At 37.1% G+C, this 25,362-nt stretch overlaps 1 protein-coding gene across 2 annotated transcripts in view; it reads left to right on the top strand.

Moving 5' to 3' along the window:
• Positions 1-18,540, top strand: part of ACOX3 (acyl-CoA oxidase 3, pristanoyl) — a 36,793-nt gene extending 18,253 nt beyond the window's left edge. For both annotated transcript variants that reach the window (XM_021395422.1, XM_021395423.1), the window contains exons 8-18: positions 2,402-2,498; positions 2,889-3,071; positions 4,492-4,614; positions 6,190-6,310; positions 7,020-7,139; positions 7,760-7,873; positions 8,482-8,597; positions 11,313-11,487; positions 11,955-12,022; positions 12,704-12,790; positions 17,299-18,540. In XM_021395422.1, the coding sequence (XP_021251097.1) occupies positions 2,402-2,498; positions 2,889-3,071; positions 4,492-4,614; positions 6,190-6,310; positions 7,020-7,139; positions 7,760-7,873; positions 8,482-8,597; positions 11,313-11,487; positions 11,955-12,022; positions 12,704-12,790; positions 17,299-17,418 (1,324 nt within the window). In that variant the 3' untranslated portion in view covers positions 17,419-18,540. The remainder of the gene's footprint in view (positions 1-2,401; positions 2,499-2,888; positions 3,072-4,491; positions 4,615-6,189; positions 6,311-7,019; positions 7,140-7,759; positions 7,874-8,481; positions 8,598-11,312; positions 11,488-11,954; positions 12,023-12,703; positions 12,791-17,298) is intronic.

The following is a 25,362-nucleotide window of genomic DNA, read 5'->3' as shown; positions in this document are numbered from 1 at the left end:
CTGTGCTTCCTAGGCTAATAACCATTAGAAATGTAATAGTTGACTTCATTACATCTTACTATTTATTTTTAATATGTTCCGATATCAAGTTCAAGTTGGCTGGAATGTCTAACGTTTTCAAATTGCAAAGTTCTTGGAGAAGGAGCATAACAGCAGTTGGCAGTCAACTCACAAGGTTGCCTAGCTCCCAGGTCCTATAACGTTCTGCTTTTATTTTCAGCACTGGTACTTATAGACAATGTATCATATTTCTTTACTTGTGAGAATTTTCTATGGGATTTTTAATTGCTAATTCTGTCTCACTCCTTGGCTTCTCAAAGTTTTTGCCGTTTTGCATTCCTCTATTTTGATAGCAGCTTACAGAAAAAAGGAAATAATAATCTCTAATGGTCATCATCAAAGAAAAAGATCTAAACTTTTGAAAACTGTCTTAGTGTATGAACTAATTTTCATATTCAGAAAACAGGTTGTTAGATAATAAATGGAAATTTAGTGTTATGGTTCACTAGCTATGGAAAAAAGTGATCGTAAGAAGGGTATGCCTTTTAAATCAAAATGATTCTAGGTAACATTTAATAAGCTGCAGAAGTAGCTACCTTATCCATATGTCTCACAGTAAGTATTTTCCAGCAGTTAGTGTCTGCCTTACTGTTTGAACACATTTGCAGCTTCTAATCTAATGCTTAGTTTGTAAGACCTTATGAGCAAGCTCCTACTTGTTCTGTGGATGTATAACTAGCAAAACAGAGTGCTGAAAATGGAACCTAAGCATTGCCATGCACATTCACTTGTAATTAAAGTAGTGAGTAATAATAAAAAAAAAACTCAAGTTCTATCTAACATACATGCAATTGCTTAAAAAATAGCAGAGTTGCTACACATTTTTATGTTTGATGGATTTAATGTATGGAGAGTGAAAAGAGTGAATTTAACCAAAAGATCTTTTCTGAATGAGACTTTTTACTTTCGGTGATAAGAAAAAATATTAACAAGTATGGATGGGACATTTTTTGTGAATTCTAAATTTTGTTCTATTATGAAGTAGCGCTGTCTCACTGAAACATGCACTTAACAAAGCACTTAGAATGGGTAAGGCCAGTTAGCAGCTGGTTCTTGGTTAGGATAGCCTGCTTTTCTCTGTGGCTAAGTCTGAAAATGCTCTGTATCTCTACGGCTGAATAAATTCAGTATGCAGATATGTTTCCTTGGAAACAACTCGTAATTTTAAAGCATGTGCAGCAATGCAGCCCGTATGTAATTTATTAATGTGAAAGACCTGGCTCTCATGGGCCTTATTAAGTAGATCAGCCTGTACTGGCAGGCAAAAGGAATTTGCTTTGATTACAAATACAGCTTTTCAAGTGCTATTAGATGCTGAGATATTAGTGAGTGGAGCAGATATTACTGCTGTTGAGCCAAGCTGTATTGCCCATTTGGGTGAGACAGTTCACAAGCCTTCTTCCTGAAGAATATGAATACTTGGGACATTCTGCCAATTCTAATAGCTGATGCTAGGGTGTCACAGTTTAGAAAAGATAATGTCACTCATTCCTTCTTAAGACGGCACATTCCAGGGAATAGGAATCCTAGTTTAAGTTTAAGCAAAGAAAAGGTCTCCATTCAGTTCCTTCTTACTGCAATAATTCAGCTGTGTCCTCATTTGTATTACAACTAATATGAAAGAGCTTCACAGATCCGTATTTTAGAATCACAAAAATGCAGCATCTCTATTCCAAAGTATTTACTGTCTCCAGACTGCACTGAGCAGCACCTCAATACGCCAGTAAGCCATTTGGTTCAGCAGAATTTTCTGTGGTGAGGAATATTTTGGAGTCAGAATTGTCCAGTCTATTTCTAAGCAGGAGAAGGAATTTGACTTCTTCATCTTCCCAAGCTTTTTAATAACTGAGATAACTAACTTTCCTACATTCCTGCAGACTGAGAGTTCATTTCAGGTTTATTTCAGGTTGGTGAAAGTGTCCGTTGCGTTGACTCTGTATAAGGTTTCTAATAAGTAACTTTACCTACAAGACTGTCCCTCCCCTTACAGAGCATACATCACTCTTCCATTAGTTGTTCTTTTTTACTTACTTACTTATGGAGCTGCTCAAAAGGCCCCCTGGGTGTTCTTTTTTAAGCATCACCTTAATTACTGAAAAAATCTCAAGGTTAAGAGTGGTAGCAAATCATTTCCCAGTTTGAACTTCCTCTGCTGCCCTGAGTATGAAAGCTTTTGTTCTTCCAGACATACTCTGTGAAAATTGCTTTCCTGTCTTGATAGATTCACTGACAAGTGCTGTGCAATCTTGTCTCTGTTGTCTTTTTTTTTTTTTTCTGTAATGTAGACATTCTTATGTACTTCAAGGTAGATTTTACATTATTTGTGTATTTGTTGGACCAGGTTTGCCATGTTCCACAATGTCAGGATACCTAAAGAAAACATACTGAATATAAGTGGAGATGTCTCACCTGAAGGGAAATACTCAAGTTCTGTCAAGGTCTGAATCAATTTTGTTTCATTAATATAGTTCATTAAATATACAGAGGTTGAGAATGTGGCCCTCTTAGGTTGGGATGCTCTAGATACCTTGACCTAAACAGCTGTTGAAGCCGTTTGATGTGAATGCTGATATTCAAACTGCCTTTCAGAGATGACTCAATTCACCTAATTGGTTTTACTGATTTCCTGCTTTTTGAGCTACCCTGACAGTCCCATATTAGTACAGAGAAACTACTTCGGATTTTTTCTGAACAGCTTAACTGAATGTATCAGTAAATAAAAATTCCCCAGCCCACTGGGCTTCTCATCATTCTACCAGAATTATATCTTTGAGGCAGGCAATGAAATATTAGCCTCACCATTTAGTCTTTGCCTTTTATTTATTTAGGATGTTAAAGAGCATTTTAGTGCAGCTCTTGGATCCTTGTCCACTGGCAGAATTCTGATCACGGCAGTTTCTGCGACCAATTTAAAGCTTGCCATATCGATAGCCATTCGCTTCTCAGCAACTCGCCGTCAGTTTGGACCGACTGATGAAGAAGAAATACCTGTTATTGAATATCAAACACAGGTAAAAACTTCGGACTTTGCATCTATAGGCTTTTATATGATGACACACAGACTCAGAGCTATTGCAAATCAAAATAGTAATGCTGAAATTGGTGGCATTAAAGTTGTCTTTCTCACGTGAAGTGTAGACTTGGGGCAGTTTTGGGTGTTCAGTCCAACTCAAGACCTCCTTACACTGCTTTTGGCCTGATCAGGCTTTTCAGATAAATTCTTGGAATAGCTAAAATACAACAAAGTATTGATGCCTCTATGAAGTACCTAGAAACATTTGTCTTCCAAAACAGTAACCTTTTCTGAGACTCTTTTCTATGTGCACCAAAAAGTATTGATGAAGAAACTAGCAGAAAAAATGTCAGTGCATCTTTTGCAACTATCCTCATTTTCTCTTTTTTATATTTTATTCTTTAATAGTATACAAATCAATTACATTCATTGGGCTGCTATCTCAAGCCATCACTAACTTTGAGAGGAATATGGCCAGTATTTTTTTCCAAAGAAAATGCAGATGAAAAACACCTTTTGATCTGAAAACCAAAAGCACAGAGATAGTTACAGTAAACTGGGAAATAGTGAGAGCTCAAATCAGCTGAATGAGAAAGTTTACTATTTAAGAAGTTTTAAAAACAAACTTATCCAGTTTGTCCTTGCAAAGTGAGTGCTTTTATTTTTTTCTTCCCAGGCTTTGCAATTAGTCTTGCAACTTAGGAATTTTTCACAGCTTAACAAACTCTAGCAAGAACTGCTTTCTTTCCACCTTAGTTGAATAAATCTGGGGCAACATCCCGCTTCCTTGTGCCTCTGCTTTGCTCAGGTTCATCCTGTTCTCTAGGCTCTGCTTGCTGAACCTGTCCTTCCCTTCTTGCTATACCACAAAAGCTTCTTTAAGCAGCTTCCCTTTCCCTCTATGGGCTTCCATCTGATTTTCACGTTAAGATGTTATTTTCTTTTTTATCCAGCCCTGTGTTTTTTTTTCACAGAATGCAGCAAGCACTAACCTACATTTAGCAATTAACAAAGAAGTGAAACTGTTACACCCTCCATGATGTTGATACTGAAGAAACATATGAATCATGACTGGCCCCTGGCATGCCAGACATTGTATAAACACAGAGTAAAAATATGTCATTGGTCCCCAAAGCTACAGTGAACTTTTGCACTGGTTTAACAGGATGTTTATCAGAAATTCATAAAATTCATGGACTGGAATAGTGCAACTGTAATTTATTTATAGACTAGTTATGCTTAATTATATTTATAAATGGTTACTGCTAAGTTGTCTTCACCATAAAATACAGTTCTCCTGTTTGAATGAAGTAAAAATGAATGTGTTGTTTCAAAATTATGAGATAGTTATGTACATAAAACTATGAAGTATATATGTTTATCAGATAGTAATCAAATCTGTTTAATTATTTTTCCAGCAATGGCGTCTTCTTCCGTATCTGGCTGCTGCATATGTCTTAGATTATTTCTCCAAATCACTGTTTGAGAACTTTGTGGAATTTTATGCAGGCTTATTGACAAAGCAAAGGAGTCAGAGACAGGTGAGATATCTACACATTTCCTCTTTGCTGACTTCTTACTACAACAGACTGGAAACTGTTAAGTGAAGGACCTACTTAGAATTATTAGGTCATTTTACAATCAAGAATGACGTCTCAGAAATGTGGTAATTCAAAGTGATGGATGAAGTTGCATTCAGAAGAGCACCCAAATGAGTTTTGATGGAGTGGTTAAAGTTTTATTGGCTTCGCTGGTATTTAAGACTATGTTTCCTTGCAGAACTGTTTATTGTAATTATACGATAATGTAAATTCAGTTTATGACTGTTGTGACTATGGTACCACAGAAGGTATTTATCAAAAACTTTCTGAAATGATGCTATTCTTAATTACTGCACAGACTATGTAAGTCTGGCTTGAGTTTGCAGTTCATATTCAAGCGTTAGGAAATACTCTTTTGGAGAAAAACATTAAGATTTTTGAGTCTTAATGCTGAATTTCTCAGCCACACTCAGTCCATCAAAAGTTACTCCTTCATAAATGAAGTAGTTTGATCTATTGGTCTCTGTGCAAGGACTGATTCTCAGCCAAAATAACTGCAGAATAAATTTTTATAGCATATAAGTTATGTGTATGTATTTAAATCTTGACAGTTTTAACTGTTAGGGCCTACACAGTGGCTGTGTATTGCTAAGATAATTTAAACATTCATATTTTTTTGCTAAAATAAAGTCTGTGATAGATTCCTGTGCTAGTAATTAGGCATCTTAACAGAAGAAGAGTCTATTTGATTGTTTAATGTTATTTGATTGTTTAATTCTTTATCTCTAGAGATCTCCAGTGCAGTCACTAATCTTAAGCAAAATACTGGCCTTCAGAGACAAATTGTAATAAAGAAAATATCTGATTCTTGACAGTTTTAACAGTTTAATCCTTATGGATTCCTTTTGTTCTACGGGTTATCAAAAGATAATAAGAAAAAAAGAAGCTAAAATGGGGAATTGCTCTCAAACTGTCTTTGGTTGTATTAACCCAACAACTCAGAAACTCTTTGTAGTGTGGAAATTCCAAGCACACTTTCAAAGGAAGGCTATCATTCGTAGTGTAAATGCAGGCTATGGTTATTCTTTGGAAATTTGGGGTGACCATTAAGATTTTCAAATTCTTGGCAAAAGTCGTGCTTAAAAGATCAATGAAGACCATGGAAGGTGGTAAATAATGTAAGTATCCCCTTGTTGACCTGAGAGAAAGGGATTGCTTATGTCACAGAGGAGGCAGAAGCTTTCTCTGGACATGCTACCTTCAACCACCTGCCACTCCACCTTTGGGAGGTAATCAGTGAGCTATCCCATGCAATGTCATGTCAGCTAGCACGTCCCAGCCACCTACCCATATGTCCGTTGCCTGGCACAAATGTCTCCTGTCCCATATGAGAATGCTGGTATGGGTGGCAAAAGGAAAAAAATGCTCTGCACTTACATAGATCTCAGAAAAATGAATGTATATACTGCAAGTTACTCTTTCTTCTTGATAAAGCAGTACACATAGCTATGGCTTTACTTGGTCACAAACTTTGTGTAAAACTTATTACTGACCTGTAACCTGTTTTTCACAAAGGCTGATTTGGGACGTGAGATTCATGCCTTATCTGCTGCCAGCAAACCACTGTCTTCTTGGACTGCTCAGCAGGCAGCCCAGGAGTGTCGAGAAGCTTGTGGAGGACATGGTTACCTTGCCAGTAAGTCACAAACTACTACGTACACTGATCAGAAAGAGAATGTTTACATCCACATGTACTTCGATTGTTGTTCATATAGCCCTGGAATCGTTTAGGTTGGAAGGGACCTTTAAGATCATCTAGTTCCAACCCCCTGCTATAGACAGGGACATATCCCACTAGACCAGCTAGACTAGACTATCCCATCCAGCCTGGTCTTGAACGCTTCCAGGGAGGGGGCATCCACAACCTCACTGGGCAACCTGTTCCAGTGTCTCACCACCCTCACAGTAAAGAATTTCTTCCTAATATCTAGTCTAAATGTATGTCATGGTGTCTGCATTTGGGGGATATTTGTTTAGATATTTATCTGTATTTTAACATTCATTTTATACCTGATAGCAAAAAAAAAAGGATTAAACTTGTCCAGTATCTGCACCAACATTTGGGCAGAGTGTCTGTGTGATTCAATCTTAGTTGCAAAAACAAAGATGCAGATTTTACAGAGGAGAATTCCCCTTCTAAGATGATTGCCACACTTTTCTAAAATCTTTGCAGTGTGTTCATTTTCACAAGCTAAACAATGAAATTCCAAGCTCACATGTTTGTAAGAATGTCTGTACATACAGGAGCAGACAACTCTTTTACATTTTTTCACAGACTGATTTAATCCCTCATAGTTTCCATTGATAAATAACAATATATTAAAATTTGCACTTCTTTTTAAAAGTGAATCGTCTGGGTGAAATCCGGAATGACAATGATCCAAACTGCACATATGAGGGAGATAACAATGTCCTGCTTCAGCAAACGAGCAACTACTTAATGAGCTGGATGAATTGCATTAGAAGTAAGTTTTGATTCTGGAATCATGTGTTGGACTCAGCAGTAAGTAGATAATGGAATTAGGAGGTACTTTCCGACTGAAAGCAACTGATAGTCATTTAATCATTTTGTAGAGCATAAATAATGTGCTACAGACTCCGTCATATGATACATGTACAAATACACAGATATTTGCTGCAATAAATGTCCTGAGCCTTGTGGAAGCTAACTAGATGTTTAGCCATCCCTAATTATGTCTTGAGAAGTGCAGTTTAGCTCAGTGAAACTACTCCTAATGTTGTTGTAAGTCATATCACCTGACTTTGTAGCAATCTCCTCCATTAGTACGTTTTTTAGTTCTGTAGATAAATGATTTTTTTTCAGTTTTCTAGCACTGTTTTTCACAGGCTAGAAAAGTTATTGATTGGAATTGAATCTTATGGGGCTCATAGGCAGTGATGTCAGTTTCTTCAGCACTTGTCCACCAGTTCTCATTTGTCTGGAGTAGGCCATAGTAAAATGAGTATTGTGTCTTAACTGCATGTGACCTATCAAGAGGATGCATGGCTTTATAGTGGGCTTTTAGTTCCAAAGAGTCTGATTTTTTTTTTTCGTAAGTCATTTTTATTTTCTTTGTTTTTTCAGATAAAGTCCCTTCTGAATCTCCTCTTGGAACAGTTAACTTTTTGCAAGACTACCATCATATCATTGGCTGGAAATTCAAAGCCAATAGTGTTGACGATTGCATGGACTCCTCAGGTAGCCTTTTGGTGTTATTAAACTCATAGTAGAATCTTAAATTCCTTTCAGATTCAGAGATTTGAGATTATTAGATATTTGTCTCATTACTATTTGATGACTTTATTTGTATTAAATGGATTTCATTTTAAAATAGCATTCTAGAATAGCATTTGTCACCTAGGCTTTTTGCCACCATATTGTTGTTTTCAAGTGAAACTATGAAGGGGTAGGCTCACAAAATGTAGACTTTCTTCTATTGTATTTTCAAAAGACACTAAGTACCTTGTTGACCTAAGTCTTAATATAGGAGAGAATATAACAAGGTAAAACATTTCATGAAATCAGAAATTACTTTTGTCAAAACTGAACTGTGTATATACCTTGTCTTTTAGCTTTGGTTCAGGTGGAACTAGTGTATGGGGAGGCATGATATGTCATCACTGTATCTTCACAGTCTATCTTACTCAGCATTTATTTATTCCAACTACAGTAATAGGCAAAGTGTTAATTAATGGATTAATTAACAATACCTTCACTTTTCATTCTACTGCAGTAGAATCTGCATATGACTTCTAGCATTATAAATGTCAATGTTAAGAATTTTGGCTTTCTTCTCTTTTGCACAGTTCCTTTAGCAGCGTATAAATGGCTGGTTTGCTACCTGCTCCGAGAAAGTGACCTAAAGCTGAGAAAGGAGAAGCAGTCTGGACAAAGCGATTTTGAGGCAAAAAACAACTGTCAGGTAGTGCTTATTCAGCTTTCCTATTTCACTTGCACATTTTCACCCATGTTTGCCAGATCCTGTTGATTTTTATCTTGTGTCATTAAGTACAATTTCCTCAAGCACAAGGCAGCAAATCTTCTAACTAATAATATGTAATACCTGTCCATTTGCATTGTACTGAACATGATAGGAAGAGGACAGTTATGATCAGCAGAAGTTTTCCAAGATATATTTCCTTTCAGAAAATTTGCAAGCATATGCTGGGTGGTGTTTCTAAGTTTGGAATCACAACTTCTGAAAACTAAATCTACTATTAAATCTACTGTGGCATCTGATTATTACATCTCCATCTGCTCTTGTGGCCAAATACATACTGTAGGAAAGAATCTTGCTCTGGCAGGTAGGTAAACTAGATGACCTAATAGGTCTTTTCCATCTCCAATTTCTATACTGCAAAGTACTCATGAAAGATACCAGACTGACAGCATTGGAACCTGAAAAGGAAACATTGACAATCTACAAATAGCAGATCCACTCTCTCACCAGAGAGTTTTAACAGCTAGTAGTGGCTTAACTCCAAATTTCAGTTTATATCCCTAAAGTCCCCAAATGCTTCTGTTACCTCCATGAGAAACTGGCTTGTATCCAAGAAAAGAAAACTTGCTGTTTGTCAATGAATAGAGAAATCTGTTCCCCGAAGATGGGCAATGTGGTTCACCTTACCTGCAAAGCTCATTAAAAGCAGTGGGAAGGAATACTCAGCTCTTCACCTATAAAGGGCCAACCTGCCTTCAAAAAGGGATGGTATCTATAAAACCACTGGTGGAGGAAGCCTTTCCTATTCTTCCCTTGAAGCAGCCTATCAGAGGTGCCCTTCAGGGTCAAATTCAGAATAAGAATTGCCATCTAGTTGAATGCAAGATAAGTTACAGAAATTCAAATCTAATTGCTTGTCACCTGGCCAGCTTTTGAAAGGCTGATGCCAGAGTCAGTGTGTTAGAGAAGGTGGTTTGCACAGCAATAAGAGCGTTATTCACCTCACTTGTCTTTTATGTTTTTTATGTGCTAAAATGTAAAGAAATGTAGGCACACAACTGCTTCTCAGATAGGCTTTGATGCAGCTCAGGTCACTAGGTTTTCTTTTCTCCCTATAATTTGTCTCCAGGACAAGAGGATTTGTTATTTTAAACAACATACCTCAAAAACATTCAAAAATTATTTCCAAACTGTGCTTTAATTCATATTTGATTTTTAAGTTTCTGAGCATGAAGAAACTCTTCTCTGTCAGCCCAGTGGCTGAGTAATGTATAGTGTTTTTTTCTTGGTCTGGGAGATCTGGAGGAGATTCCTAACCTATGTCCCAAGGCAGAAAGGAGAAAGTGCTTTATATTACTTGTCTATGGTGTCTCACACTGGCTGGAAGATTACCAGCCTCAGGAAGTAGGAAGATCCACTTATTTTCAGCCAGGAGCTTGATAGAAACAATACAGAAATGTAAGCAAAGGTAAAGGAGGAAATAGAATTTATAGGAGAGAGGAATAGGGAATTAATTCTTAATGCTTCATTTGGAATATTGAGACCTATTTCAGTCTCATTAGAGAATTAATATTGCAATGTTCTGATATAAATAAGTTCATCTAATAAGAGGGAAGTCATCCCTAAACTTGCAAGGAGTAGACAGTTTGCTATTCATACTTGTATCTGAGCTTGAGCCTAAGTATGCCAGTGTACTGTTATCAAGAAAGAGACGGTGATCTTTGGAATATTCCTTTTAAAATCTTACAATGGATTTAAATGCGAAGATGGTGTAAGTATAAAAAAAAAAAAAAAGGAAGACTAAGTGAATAATTCTAAATGATACAAACTGAATAAATGAGCTAAAAACAAACATCAGATCATATCAGTGCAACAAATCAGCCACAACAACAACTATTCATATTCCACTTCTGCTCATCAACTAGTATGTTTTCAGTCATCAGTCTATTTCATGATAGGACATACACTTTCGTAGCTTAAAGGTGAAGTATATAAAAGTTGACAAGTCTTTCTATATGATTACAATCACTGAAGGTTCTATACTTCATATTAATAGTGATTATTAAGTGTCGACTTGCCTTTCTGATCAGATAGTTGGCTAGGATTATTTGGATAGTTCCTTCAAAACATATCACACTGAATCCAGTCATCCTAACATGATCAGATTTTATTATATGCATGAACTGTAGTCAGTTTTCAAGCTGTTACTGAGCCCATTATCATCTTTCTAAATTTCTAGATATATATAAGCCTACCTTTGTCATTCTGGAGTTCTGTAGGTTTGTTAATGACCCAAACTTAACAGATCTGATTTTGCATGGTCTTCTCTCTTATGTAGCTACTTGCTCCTATTCAGTCTGGGTACAACAAGCACTGCCAAAACACTATTTATGTGTTATATTTAGGCATGCAATATGTGCTCCCTTTATATTGATATAAGAGAATCCCCAAAAGGAAAACCGAGGAAAATTAGGATCTTATTTCTTAGAGGGATTTCATGTGACATTTTATGACTAAACTTTGCAAAGAAATTGTGGAAAGACTTTACTCCTAGAGTTTCTTTTTAGACTTTATTTAATCTCAAGCTACATCAGCAGATCTAAATCAACAAATCACCACAGAAAAACTATTTTGCAGCAGCTGGGAATTGTTTCCTTGTATTTTGTTGCTCAGTATCCTTCTCTTCTTTTTCCTAAGGTGTATTATTGTCGATCATTAGCCATTGCTTTTATTGAACAAACAGCCTTACAAAGATACCATGACTACACTCATGATCCCAACATTCCATCTACTCTGCAGCCAGTGCTTAAGAATCTCAGCGCTCTGTATGGACTCTGGTCTTTAAGTAAACATCTGGCTGTGCTCTATCAAGGTGAGACAACTCCCTGAATACATTGTGCATGTTGTTTTGTAATAGCCCTAATTTAAAGATTAGAGACTTTTTTCCCATGTTGTATTTTAGCAAGGGGAGGGACCCTTTATTAGGATTTAGATTATAGCATTTTCTTATTGTCCACATAATTTAAAACACTTATTCTGGACAAAATTTTCAGGAGCAAGGATCTGGAGCTAGAAATTAACCCAGAAGACTCTCTCTTAGCTTAGAGATGATGGAGGGTTCACAAATTTTGTTGTGGTTAAAAACAGAGGATCCAAATGTCTTAGCCTAATGGTTTTGCAGTCAGCTCATTAATAAAAGGTAGTACGTGCTATTACAAAGGAGCATCTATTTAGTCTCTAAAACACTGAATGGATAAATTCATTAGTAAAAGGGTTTTATCCATGTAATCTTAGTTGCTGTAAGCTTCTTTGAAAATTTTATTGTGAATATATTTGCAGGTGGCTATGTTTCAGGTGAACAAGCTGGTAGATTTATTCAAAATGCTATTCTGGAGCTTTGCAGCAGGGTAAGTACTTCGATATTGTTTGTTGTGCTTAAATAATAATAACATGGTGTGTGGATACTGAAAGAGACATATCATTTAATCCATACTTGAAGGGGTAAATTAGGAGGCTATTGACTCAACAGTTTCCAAATAACTTGATGTAAGAGAAGATTAGCAACTGATTGACCCTAAATCTAGTCCTATTTTATTTACTAGAAAATGAGAAATAATATAACTTAAAAAATAATTATCTTTCATTTGTTGCCATTGGAAAGATAGCAAAATACTGTGATTCACTTCTATTTATTTCACTATTGTGTTGGCTCATTAATTGGTTTTGTCAACCAAACAGCTTTTAAGACTGCATCGTGTTTTATTTAAGTAAAACTTAAATAAGAATCTAGAAACTATGTTTTTAAAGTTCTAAATTCCATGTTCTTTTGTGTAAAAACAGGATACTCTTGGTTAAAATATGCTATAAAACTCCTAAGCAAAGAAAGAAGGCATTTAAAGTATAGTATCTTTTTGACAATTACAGTGAGGAAAAAGAGCAAAGTGAATTGTATCTTCTTATTGTGGACTTCTCTTAAGTTACCTCTAGCTGGTACTTTATAAAAATAATCTTTATGCTGCTCTGTAGTTCACAGGCAACCATAGACTACTGCAGAACTTGCCAAATGTATGTCTTTTCTTTTTAAACAGTTGAAAGATGACGCAGTTGCCCTTGTTGATGTCTTTGCTCCCCCTGACTTCATTCTCAACTCTCCCATTGGTAAAGCTAGCGGAGAGGTAAGACTTCTTGTGCTTCATATTTATACCTTTTATTCTTGTGTTATTCATAAAGGGAATGTGCACAAAGCGACTCAAGCAAATTTCCTATTCCTGATTTTCTCTTGTTCTACTTTGTATTGTAATGATACTAGGCTTTTGCAGTCTGCTTCAGATGGCAAACTTTGGTCTAGTGTTTTAAATATCTGACTTCCTTTGGTTCTGAATCAATTTTACTAGGTAGCTTTTCTTTTTCCTTTTTTTTTTTTCCTTTATATACTATTTTTCAATAAACAATGCAATTCCATTGACCTATGCTAAGGCCAAAATTCTCTCAGCCACTGGCTGTCACTACTTTGTTTGGTGTTAAGGTGTATCCTTGTAACAATGTTATTTATCTGAATCATATTTTCTGTTCAGGAGAGTCTTGAGTTCCTAAGAAGAGTTCTGTTTTTGGACTTCTACTTACCAGACTCTGGAAGAGTCACTCTCCAAATTCCATTTTTTTAACCCAGGCAAATTTGTGAATCCGATCACAGAACACATAACTCATTTGAATGCAAACTTAACTGCTGAAAACAAATGATCTGATAAATGATAAATAGAGTCCACAGTGCTTCTCAAAGGAATGAGTAGATGAACTTCAGCGGAGGAAATCAGAGTATTCATGATTCCACAGATTCACACCTGTGGAATTTTAACTGAATCATCAGAGTGTTTTTCTGAAAATACCTCTGCTTTCAGTCTAAAGCTTCTCTTCATAGTGTTGAACTGAAGGAGAACTGAATCCTTTGACCTAACGTGTAAGTCTTTTTGAAAAGTGCTTTGGCTATTTATATGCATTTTCAGGAGATCAAAGTGCACATAGATTCCCAAAGAAAAGCTATCTGGTATAATCTTGGGTACACCTTTAAATCCATCAATAATTAGCACTTGTTCTTTCAGAGCATTTATAATACTTTGGAACATGACTGTTTGAAGTGCTTACAAAACAGTGCTGTGAACAGCCTGTCATCTTCCCTGAACTGTCACTGCAGAGACTTCTGGTATATAGGTTGCATTGAACAAAGCAGCTCCTTAGTCAGTGTCCATTTATGACTTCGAAACCTGCCTCCAATTGAAGAAGACACTGCTTTGGAGTAACCAGAATGGAAACTGTGTGGTCAGTCACTCAAAATACAGTGCTACCTTTGCAACAACAGTTCTCAGAGTGCCTTTAGTAAAATGCACTTTTCACATACCAGCTTCCTTCTTGTCTTCTTCTCAGTGATTCCACAAGTGAAGGAAAATTGAAAAGTAGCATGAACGCTTTGCTCTTTGTACTCATGCCTTTGAGGAGAGGCAAGCTATAATCACGCTGAATGCATAAAAACAGAAGAGAACAAAGTATAAATGAGAGTATTCAAGGTAGAAATGTTTCTACTGTGGACTATGCATAATTCTGCAGAACTTCAGTTATGAGTAAATAATTTTCTGTTTGGGCTGCAGTAACTGAGCCTTTTAGTAGTGACAGAACAGAGAAAACTAGTGGGGAGCTCCACGTCAGCATAGTGACTTGTTATGGCTTAGTTATTAGCCTGTAGGAAAAAGCATTTAGTGATAGATAAGTCCTTTCAATTATTCAATTATATTTAAATATTCAAATATGTAATTATTTTTCAATACAAAAAGAAATTATTTTTTCTTTTTTTACTTGTTTTGTGATAGATTCACAGAAGTCAGCATCCCTTCCTTACTCTCACTGTTCTACTCTGCTTTGACCAACAGGAAGTGCTTCCCAAGTGTCATACTAAGCAGTATGTAGCAGTTTGGTACTAACCAGTACAAGGAGCAGCATTATTGTAGGGATCTCTGATCTTAATACAAACATGAAAGAAGGTGTTTTATCAACACCTCTCCTCACTTTAATGAGTATATAACCTATCCTCTAGTTCTGCTGTATCCTTTCAGAGGTGTCATAACCAGACCTACAAGCAGGATTCAGGATGTGGCTGTACCGTGGATTTGGTTTTACTAGGTCATGGTGCCTCTCTGCTTCTTTTTTCTTTTTTTTTCCTGACATACTTAAAGAGCTGTATTTCACTGCAAAGCCTCAGCAAACCAAAATTCATCCTTACCGGCCAACCCTCTTCAGCAGGCCAAGCTGTGGGATAACTATTGTGTGGAGACTGATGTCACAGTACAGCAGTTTGGTTTAGCATGGAGAGACCCTGCAGAGAATCACTAGAGTGTGGGGAGACTGCCAGAAAGTTTGACAGGATTGCTGAGTCAAGTGTACACAATGCTTTTCAATACTCTTTGTCTGTGTCTTCACGTCTAAAGTTGATCATTGTTCCCATGGTGATCAAGAAATACAGAAGGCAGCCCAGATGTTTCTGAAGAGACTCTGACCTAACAGAGTGATTACTTTGGTAACACAGTCTCTACAAATAAAGTAGAAAGGGCTTGCTCTGCATATCAAGCCACCTCAACGAAAGGACTGTAATTACCACTGGAAACTTTTTTCTCCTTTCAGTAGATTTTTGAGGCTTAAATTAATGAAAGCTCCCAAGGTGACTCTAAAAGAAGGAACATCATATGTAAGACTCTAAGGATATCTGTATTGGCCAAAAGCCCATTTGGGCCTAATATTCTCTCTTACACAAAAGTTCTGGATGCTATAGCCAAGAATATAAAATATAGGGCAAACACACAGTGATCCATTCCTAAAATACTACTCCCTTTCTAGCAGTCAGCTGGAGATCACTTATCAGTAGCTGATAAAGCTGTCGTGTAATGGAGTTGGCTAGCCTCTCTTCAGGTTATTTTGTGCGCTCTAATAAAAGTTTGGATTGATTTCTCACACAAATACAGAAGCCATAGGGACTTATTAATGTTAGGGATTAGTATTAGGAGTTTGGAACTGGTTTATTTCTACATACATCGCTGAAATTAGTACAGTTTAAACACGTCTTTTACAGAATGTCTTTAGTTTATTAAAACTATTATGAAAGAGTGGTGTCAATTTATTCTAGCAATTGTGTATCTTCAGCTCAGCAGCACAGCATTTTGGGACTTTTGAAACCATCAGGCAACCTTAACTGCATTAATTGCAATACCAACCTTAAGCAATGTGAGACAAGCAGATAGGAGTGTAAACACTACTGATTTCCTGGTGTACAAAATACTTGCTGAAGTCCTTGCAAAATAATTAAGTCATATAGATAAAATAATTTCAAGTAGTGATGTCCAACCCATGTTCTGCAGAATTCAGAAAGGTTTTCTGACTGCCTCTAACTCAATGGCTTTTAACTTGTGCAAATATTTTCAACTCTAGCTTGAAAAAGGCTACCAGCCCTTCAGTCAAAGAAAATGCTTAATAAAACTTCCTGTCTCCTAACTGTCTGTTGTTAATTCCCTATTCACTGCTACCTTTGCAATTTATCAAAAATGAATGCAGTCATTTTAGTACAAATTCTGGAGTGGTTTGTGCCACAAGACACAGATAATAAGCAGAAGTTGTTTTGAAATTTATTATGGGCAGCTTTTAGTACTAAGAATTCAGATTTTATTTAAAAGAAATGTTGATAATCAGGACATCATTATCCCATAGAAGCTTTGACAATCTCAGCTTAAGTATATTGTCTATATGTTAATTTAAGGTTCAATTAAAAATTGTTAAATAATGTTGAACTGAGCTTGGAATGAATGAAATAGTTAAATTTAGCCTATGTAATCACAGTGAAAATAAATCTAATATTTATTTAAATCACCACAGGTACATAGGGCCAAGCCTTCTTTTCATGTAGATGAGAAACTTTCCACTTTACATCAGTGACCGCTTTTATACTACATGCGTTGATGTGCTATTGTACCGTACTCAACCTTACTGCAGAAGATATGACCTTCATCATCTTCTTATAATGTTATTTAAAGTTTTAAGCTTAAGTGAATTATGAACTGCAAATATTTCTAAAATCATATTTTTGCAGAATTGACTTCCTGTGTACTTTTTATAGCTGTTCCACATTAAATTTCAAATTGATGAAGAGTGATGAGCTAACAATCTACTTATAAGAGAGAAATTTCTTATGTTCAGACTGAACAGTACACATCTGGAGGAGAAGTTATGTTACTTTTCAGAAATGTATTGAAATAAAGGTAAAAACAGACATGCACGAGTGCTTTCAGACACAATCTTCAGGTTTGGTCAGAGCAAAGATTAGCTTAATTTAACCTTGCTTACAAAAGTCTACTTTTGATAATACAAATCATGTCAAATTGCAAACAAAAAAAAAAGTAAGGATTACTGTTCTTAGTCCAACGATGGTGTAAATGACTTATACAAATAACTGATTCTCACAGTTCTTTGAAATTTTGAGCTTTATCTTTGTATTTACTCTTACCTGTACGTAATTATTCACATTGGTTATCTAAAAAATCTGCCACAGTCTCATTTCAGCCAGTATGTTTGATAATTTATCTTACTGAAATTTTCCTGGTTTTATTTTCTGTGTAAGTCTTTTTTTTTTCTTTTTTTTTTTTTCCAGTTATATAAAAATATGTGGGCCGAGATCCTTCAAGGCAACAAAGTTCTGAACAGACCTTCATGGTGGGCAGAATTTTGTATTAATAAACCTGTTACAGGAAGGCTGAGTTCAAGACTGTAAACCAAACAACTTGTAAGAAGCTGGAGGAAAGGCCTGAGATGAATACCATATTTCAGACATCAGGAGGAAATGAGACCATATGTCAAACACTGAAAAAGATTTTCATCAAGAAGTGCCAAGTTTTAAAAAAACTTTGAAATGAAGTCCAACTTATCTCAAGGACTCTTAATGTAATAATGACAGGAGTGGGAGCAACACATCTGCACACTATTCATATTTACTCAAATACGAAGAATGAAGATTCGTAGTGATTATTTCTTTGAAAAGTTTCTGTAAGTAAAATGTGCCAATCACTCTCTTGACTTCACTGGCATATTAGAGAAGTTAGATAATTATAAAACATTTCCACAAGGGTTTATGAACAAGCTGAACAAAAGTATTTCTTTCAAGATTCTAGGATAATACTGTTAAAATGAAAGAGAATCTGAAGGAAGAAAGGAAAAAGGCATCAAGAACACCAACAGTGATAAACCTGTAGAAAGGGATGGGAATCATTTCCCACAGCTGCTTTGAAGTCCTTGAAGCACTTCTGATTTATTTCATATGCTCTATGTTAAATGAATGGATTGCCCTGTCAGTGCGGAAGAGAACTGGATTTTTAGATAATCTGCCTTCAAATTGTGTATATCTCTGTACATACAATTAATTGAACGTGACTCATATATACATTCTAAAATGTAAGATAGTACGAACAAAAAATTATTGTATATGTTCTTTGCCGATTGTAACATTTTCCATACTGCAAAACTAATGGCAACGTTGGGATACGCTGACAAACAGAAACTGCACCTATGTTTTGGGTCAGAATATACTCAAATGGATTACTATAAATATGGTGTTAAAAGAACACGTGAAAGTGATAGGCTTTATTGAATGTATTGGGATTTTTCTCTTTCAGCTCTGCTAAGTCTAAAATAATTTCAACTGTTATACTTTTCTTTAGAAATGGAAAAGACTAACAAAATTTGGAAAATTTGAATATTTTATGCTATGAAATATATTTAATATATGCTATGAAAAACTGTTTCCTATTTTCCTTTATTACGTCTATGAGTGATGTATTGTTATACCTAAATTCTGTTTTCCTTTTTTTAGTAAACAATCATTTCAATCCAAAGAGAATATTTATCATTTGAAAGCTGAATATTATTTATGATTAATTATGACTAATTTTTGGCTCGGGCTATTAAACGAGCGTGAGTTACTTGAGTGTTGAACTCCACTTGAGCAGAATCAGACTTTTCATTAGGGAGTTTTACAATGTCAGTATTTGATAGCTTGTAAGTAAGTCTTTACACACAACGTGATCAAGTAGTTCTGTAGAGGCTCCTGCAATTCCATCCAAATCTCACAGAGCAAAGGCAACGTTTCTTTGATGGAGAATGAATTGAATGGGCAGTGTTACTGTTTCTCAGAGTACCTGGAGGTACTGTTTTCTCTGAAAAATTTTGCTTTTCTAAGAATGTCCAATAGGTGGCATCTTCCAATGGAAAAAAAAGGTCACTGCAACTAAATTTGATTTTATGAAGTCATGGAGTCATATGATTATCTACACCATTTTTCTATATCTCTGGGAAATCCAGCAAGTGTCTACCTGCATTTGTGCAGACCTGATGGAAGGTGGCAGAGCACATGATGCCCTATATCCAATGCAAACACCAGGATCTCTGACAAGGGGCAAAAGGGGGAAGATATGCCCTGCTGCACAAAATGCGGAGACCAGCAGCATCAATCTGCTGCTTCACATTCTCTATTATCGACTGATCATCAGCATTATTTAACAGTCTTACTCATGTGCAATTTCACCATCAACTCTCAGCTCTTTGTAACACAGTCTCTTCCTGCCTCTTTCCACATGGATGGGAAGGAGAAAAATAAATTAGCAGAGCTGTATATATGCCTCATATACAGACTAGAAGGCTATTTGTGAGGCCTTTGTAGCCCAGAAGAAAAAGAGTGCTTGGTACATTTTCTTAATCCAAAAAAACCTGAGAAATCAGCTGTGCTGTAGTAGAGCTGAACTGAAGACACAGCGAGCCCTGCAAAACACAACAGGAAAAAGAGTCATGTCACCTCTGTGGAAATATATCCCTAAACAGTTCCTGCTAATTTGATTTATGACTACTATTTAGTCAGTGTCCACAAGACCTGATGAAAGCTGAGCCCCAGTGTGCTGATAAGGGCTGTACAGAGTGACAGGACAGTATGCTGTTTGCACTGAAAAGCTCCTAACTGCGACTATAGCAAGCACTGCGTGGAGTCCATCAACAAGAATTTGATTATGGGCAGTCAGAATTGCATACTCAGTAAAATGCTTATGGGCATTAATATGAACTGTGCAAGTCTCTCACACAGCTTGCACCAAATTAAGAGCTTCAACAGGGTCCTTGACTATCCGTACCACACTCCGGATGGCAAAGTGCCAAAGCTGGAATAAGTAAAAGTGAAGCAGGTGTACAAGGAAACCGTGGGGAGTTGCTCTTTGTAACGCCCCACATCTGTGTACCCCCACGCAGGGGGGTGGAACACAGGGGTGCAAGCCAGGTGGTCAGCAGCTGCTGGCCTTTATATGCTGCCAGCAAAGGCTATCTCCATTTACTCACATCCAGTACAAAGCCACAGTGTAGCAAGAAGCAGGCTCATTCTGTGAGCTCAGTGATTATCAAAGGCCTAATATTTTTTACATGAATATCTGGAAAAACATTATTTAATCAGTCATTACAATGAATTTGTGAATCGTATATTAATCCCGATCAACACAACCAGATAAGAAAAATATCTTTTTCCTCTGAAGTCAAAAATAATCCAAAGGTTCTAGAGGTCTCCTATATCAGCTTTTTCAGAGCAGCTGAAATTGTGTGAACTCGCTGAGTTGCAGCGTGGAGGAAGAAAGATGTAATGAAATTTGGCATCCAGTTCTCTACTAAGTCATAGGCCAATAATTCAACACCTACCACAAGATGTCATTATTATATGCAGTTTGTTCCTCTTTATAGGACGTTAAATAAGAGACCTCTGGCTGAACAGAAAAGCCATTTCCTTCCCAGTTCAAATGCCAGATAATGTTGGATGTAACATTTTAACTTGGTTAGGGAGCTGGGTCAAAGGCTGTCAAATAGCTTCAGCCCAGAACAATTTGTCTATGGGAATCTGTTCTTTCAAGCTGCCACATGAAGGCAGGCAGCTCAGTCTGTCACCAGAAAGCTGAAGCCAAGCAGATGCCTAAAGGAGCCCTGGACTACAGCTTTTGGTGTGCCCATTGTAGCTGGTCTTCTGGATGATGGCATTTTTCTTCCTTGTGACTTTGTTAAACTTCCTGCACACCAAGAGTATTTCAAACTGGTTTCCACTGTGATGTGATTTTTGTGCTGAACCAAAAAAGTTCTTTTATATCAGAAAAATAACCTGTTCATGTGCAACAGGACACTGAATGCACACTCCTCCCTTGCTGATGTGGCACGATACGTAGATGGACACTTCACAGTACATTTTGTAGTAGCAGCGGTGTCAGAAGAAGTGACTAGGGAGTCAGATGGAATCCTACCAGCTTCAAAGCCACAGATCTGTCAGTACAGCTTTCCCACAGGTGCTTGTTTTCTGCACAGAGGCATGGACATATACACTGCTGTTTCTGACTGTAATCCTAATTCCCACAATAGTAAATGTTTTATTTTGTGTTCTGCAGTACGGTAAGTTTCTCTGCTGTTTGCTTTTGTTCATGTATTTTCTTTTCTGTCCTAATGTGTTTTCAAACCTGAGTGGTGATTTAATACTAGTACATACTGCTATCAGATGCATGAACATCCCAGAGCTTGTGCTTCCTCTTGGAGTACTGAACTCCCCAGGTCTTGGTGGTGTTTTGTTATTCCTGATTCTCATTAGCCTGAGATCAGAATAAGGCTCCGGATTGTTTTAGCTCGGTTCACTGGCCTAAGGAGAGCTGCAAGCAGAGAGGAGCTCGCGGCATGAGGCAGCCATGTGACAGTATAATCTGAGGCAGATGGATCCAGCCAAGGGAAGGTCAGCCACGATCACAGCAGGCTGCCCACAACAGTGTCAGTGGGAACAGAAGCATCAAGCTTCACTCTTCCCCAAGCAAGGCGGGCCGCAGGTTTATCGAAAACAAGCAGAACATTTCACATCACTTCCTTTCAGAGGCAGAAAGATAACTGTAATGTTTGATGAAAGCAACAGTTTTGCTGGCTAGTGTGCCTTTTTCTCTCCCAGAATTTTGTAGTGGGGTTGCACTTGTTCAGTCTTTCCACAGCATGAATCTCTCTCTTGAATAAGTGCAGCTTCTATCACAACTTCCTTCACTGTGTTTGTTAAAGAATAGGCCAGCGGGTGTGTGTCTAGAACAACTTCCAGTGGATTTCCTGAAACAGATTTACTGGCGTAAACTTTAGCATCCGACCTCTGCTGAGATTTGCAGAAGATTCCGAAGATGAGAGCTGGTGGTAGATCACCCCCAGTCAGCCCACACTCTTCCTTCCTCCTGCAGGGTGCCCTCCGCAGCTCATGTCGCCTACCCGTTTGTTACCTTCTCTGCCTTCATAATTTTGCTATAAACTCGCTTTCTGCCAAATCATAAAATATCCATAGTTATTCCTCCTTTTCTGCAAAGAATATCTTTAAGTAGCAAGTTATGTGATAGAGAAAATGCCTCAATTCATGACGATTTTGTTTAGAAGGGCAATTGTTTGCAAGGTGTATGTCACAGAGAGGTAACCCGTAGTTCGAAAATAGCCTGGGTAAGGACCAACACAGAGCTCAGTTATAGCAATACAATATGTATAGCAATACAATAAATATCAATTCAAAAGTTCATAGAAAATAGGCTTTGTCAGACAAACTTGCTTTCATTCTTGGAGAAGTTTCTAGTTGTCTTCAAATTCCTTTTTTTTTTAAATACATGTGACACACAATGTACGTGCATACCTCTAAGACACTATAGTTAGTGTTACATTACATTGTGACTTTAAAAAATCAGAATTCCACATGTGAGTAGCACACATAAATTGGATTAAGAACATCCTAACTGACAAGGTCTCAGAAGGCCATCAGTGAGGAAATAATTGTGTTGCCGTTGGGGCATTATTATGGATAATTCTAGGCCTGCTACTGCTTATTATTTTCATAAGTGAGCTGGAAGTATGTGGAAAATCTCTTTTATTAAAATGTGCAGAATTGGTGGACTGATAAATAAAGCTGTGAACAGGCTTGAGATACAGCACAGTCTGAATGGTCTGGTAAGTTTCAACCAGCCTTTTTTGCTGATCCCAGTATTGCAACATCTCCCTCAAAAAAATAAGGGTACAGATAGATTTTGTCATATAGATACAGATAAGGCGAATGCCTACCTCTCCACAATGGCTGACTGCTGTCATCAGCAACTGTTCTGCAGTAATGTATTTGGGAGATAAATGTGTGTTCACAATTTTTTAAAGGTCATGGAAGCGTCGCAAGAAAAGTGAGAAAAGATGAGATCCTTACAATTTTTTTCTTGTCCAGTCCATAACATCCAGAGTTAGACCCATGAAAACATATATCTGCCTGGAGAATAGAAACTGCATGGTGGACAGTGAAGATTTATTCGTAAGAGCAACTCAAGAGAGTCAAGGTGGACAGGCAACTAGGTGTGATATCCTCATGCAACGCAGTAGCAGAGACTCGTAACCCTTTTTAGACATGGATAACTTGTGAGAGGGGTGTGAAGGAGGGTAATTTTGTCTCCATCTGTGCTCACAGATACCAGATTCCAGACGACGGCTTCCTCAGTTCAAAAACCAGCAAAGGATGCAAAAAGGAGCCACAATATTGACTTCAAAGCTGGAGTAAAGTGTAGTACAAGGGGAAGGAGGAGGAACGCAATGTTTAGCACATCAAAGTGGAGATTAAAATATGATGCGATTACAACATTAGTGGCTTGTCCAAAAGTGGAACAAAATGTTGAATGTCAAAACAAATCTAATTTATGTCCAGAGAACCCAGGAGAGGTTTAAGGAAATGGTTTACTTTGAAGGATAGTGTGTGCATATACACACATTATTTGGGACAACCAAACAATGGTCTATGGTTTTGTTACATGCTGTACATAGTAAATCTTTTCAGAACAGCTGGTGCCATTTGAACTGCTGTCCCAAAATGTACTTCTGTGAGTATCATTAAATAATGATTTTTTTTTTTTTAGCCCACACAAACTCTTTGCTTTTTCCATCTAGATTATCAATGATGAGTGTTGGAAAAGTTCAAAACTGACCACTGGCTGAATTATACTGCGTGATGGAGGAGCCAGAAAAAAACATATCTCCTGGGGAGTATTCCCACTTGTAAATTTATTTTTGATACATATAGGGTGGAATTGAGGTTTTGTGCTTGTTTTGATTTCTTTACAAATTCTTGTTTAAAGAACGTCATCCAGCTTCAGAGGAACTGCATATTCTGTTCCAAACCAAAGCTATGGACAAGCTCCACAGCCAGAAGCACAGGCCAGGTGTAACACAGTTTTCACACCATGTAGAAAAACTGCCTTCACCACCTGAGGAAGGGTAGTGCCATCCAATCTTTGGCAAGATCATAAAAGGGAAGAAACACCTAAGTGTGTAAAAAAAGCAAGCAACCTGCAGCCCAGCTATTTGTTCAACAGAAGCCCTCATGGGGCTGAGCTGTGCAATGCAGTAAATAAAACCAGGTATTTTTTCACAGCAGTTGCATGGAGCATTGCTTATCCAAGGCACAACCCATAGGTACGGATCCATACAGAGCCGCCCTTTGGTCTCCCTTGTGGGCTTGATTCCAGGGTGGCCCAGTGACAATCACCAGATGGTGCAGCGCTGTACTGTATGCTTCATGAGTGAGAAATTCTCTTAGTCCAGCAGGATGATAGTGAGAGCACAAGTTCAAGGAATGTCTTTCTATGATTTTGGCTCACTTTTTGTTTTGAATTTATTAAGGTTTTTGTTTGAACTGGAGAGACAATTAAAGAAAATTTTACCTTTCTATCTACCAGAATGTCTGTTTTGACAAGCAAAGAAATAGAGACAGCATTACTTAGCCATGTATGTCCTCCTCAGCCAGTGTCCATTTTTCTGGTTTCTCTTCACTATGAGTCCAGTTCTGCAGCAAAATTTGGACCATGTGCAGTTTCACTTCTGTTGCCAGTTCCCTGTTCATTGTGGGAGGATTCCATATGCAAACAGAGGGATGACTTTCCCGTGTGTTAAGAAATAGTCCTGGCACTAAACTGTTTGAGTCATCTTTCTGTTTGCTTGACTTCTCCCATAATACTGTTATCCAAATCTTGATTCACAAGCTAATCTTGCAAGACAGGGTTTTAGACATTTAGAGAAAAAATAATGTTTTTTTCTTTTTGACCTAAGAAAGTTCACAGTTGAAAACAAATATTTTACTTCAACTGAGATTAGAGAGCAAAAGCTTCTATATAATGTGTGTTTCTGAGAAGTTTAACTTACAACATGATCAATTATTGCTTGTTTTATCTGAGAGGGACACAGTAGCATTGTCATTAATAATAATGAGGTGTGTTTTACCACTTCTCAGAACCATCCCATTACTTCTGTAGGACAGAATGTTTCTCTCCTGTGCATTCAAACTCCCATTCAGATATGAGATAATAGATGAAAAAAACTATTAAAAGTTTCCATACAGACATTTACAGATGTTCCTACATCATGGGACTTCAGATGACTTAAGATTTCATCTGATCAAATGCTGTTCTTCAAGACAAGATTAACTGCATTTGTATTAATCCTTAAATCTCACATTTTCTCAAATACAGATTCAATGTTAAATTGTAATTAACATTCTGGAACAGTCTAGCATGGTTGTTATTGTAGAAGTCTAGTATTTTTTCATTGCATGCTTTTGTGGGATTCTTGGTGTGGAGAGAAGGAGGGCTTGATGAAATGCTTGGGAGATGAAGTC

This window comes from Numida meleagris, chromosome 4 (genome assembly GCF_002078875.1).
Source record: "Numida meleagris isolate 19003 breed g44 Domestic line chromosome 4, NumMel1.0, whole genome shotgun sequence".
NCBI lineage: Eukaryota > Metazoa > Chordata > Aves > Galliformes > Numididae > Numida > Numida meleagris.
The sequence above is the reverse complement of the archived record's forward strand: the minus strand, read 5'-3'. Positions and strand labels throughout refer to the sequence as shown.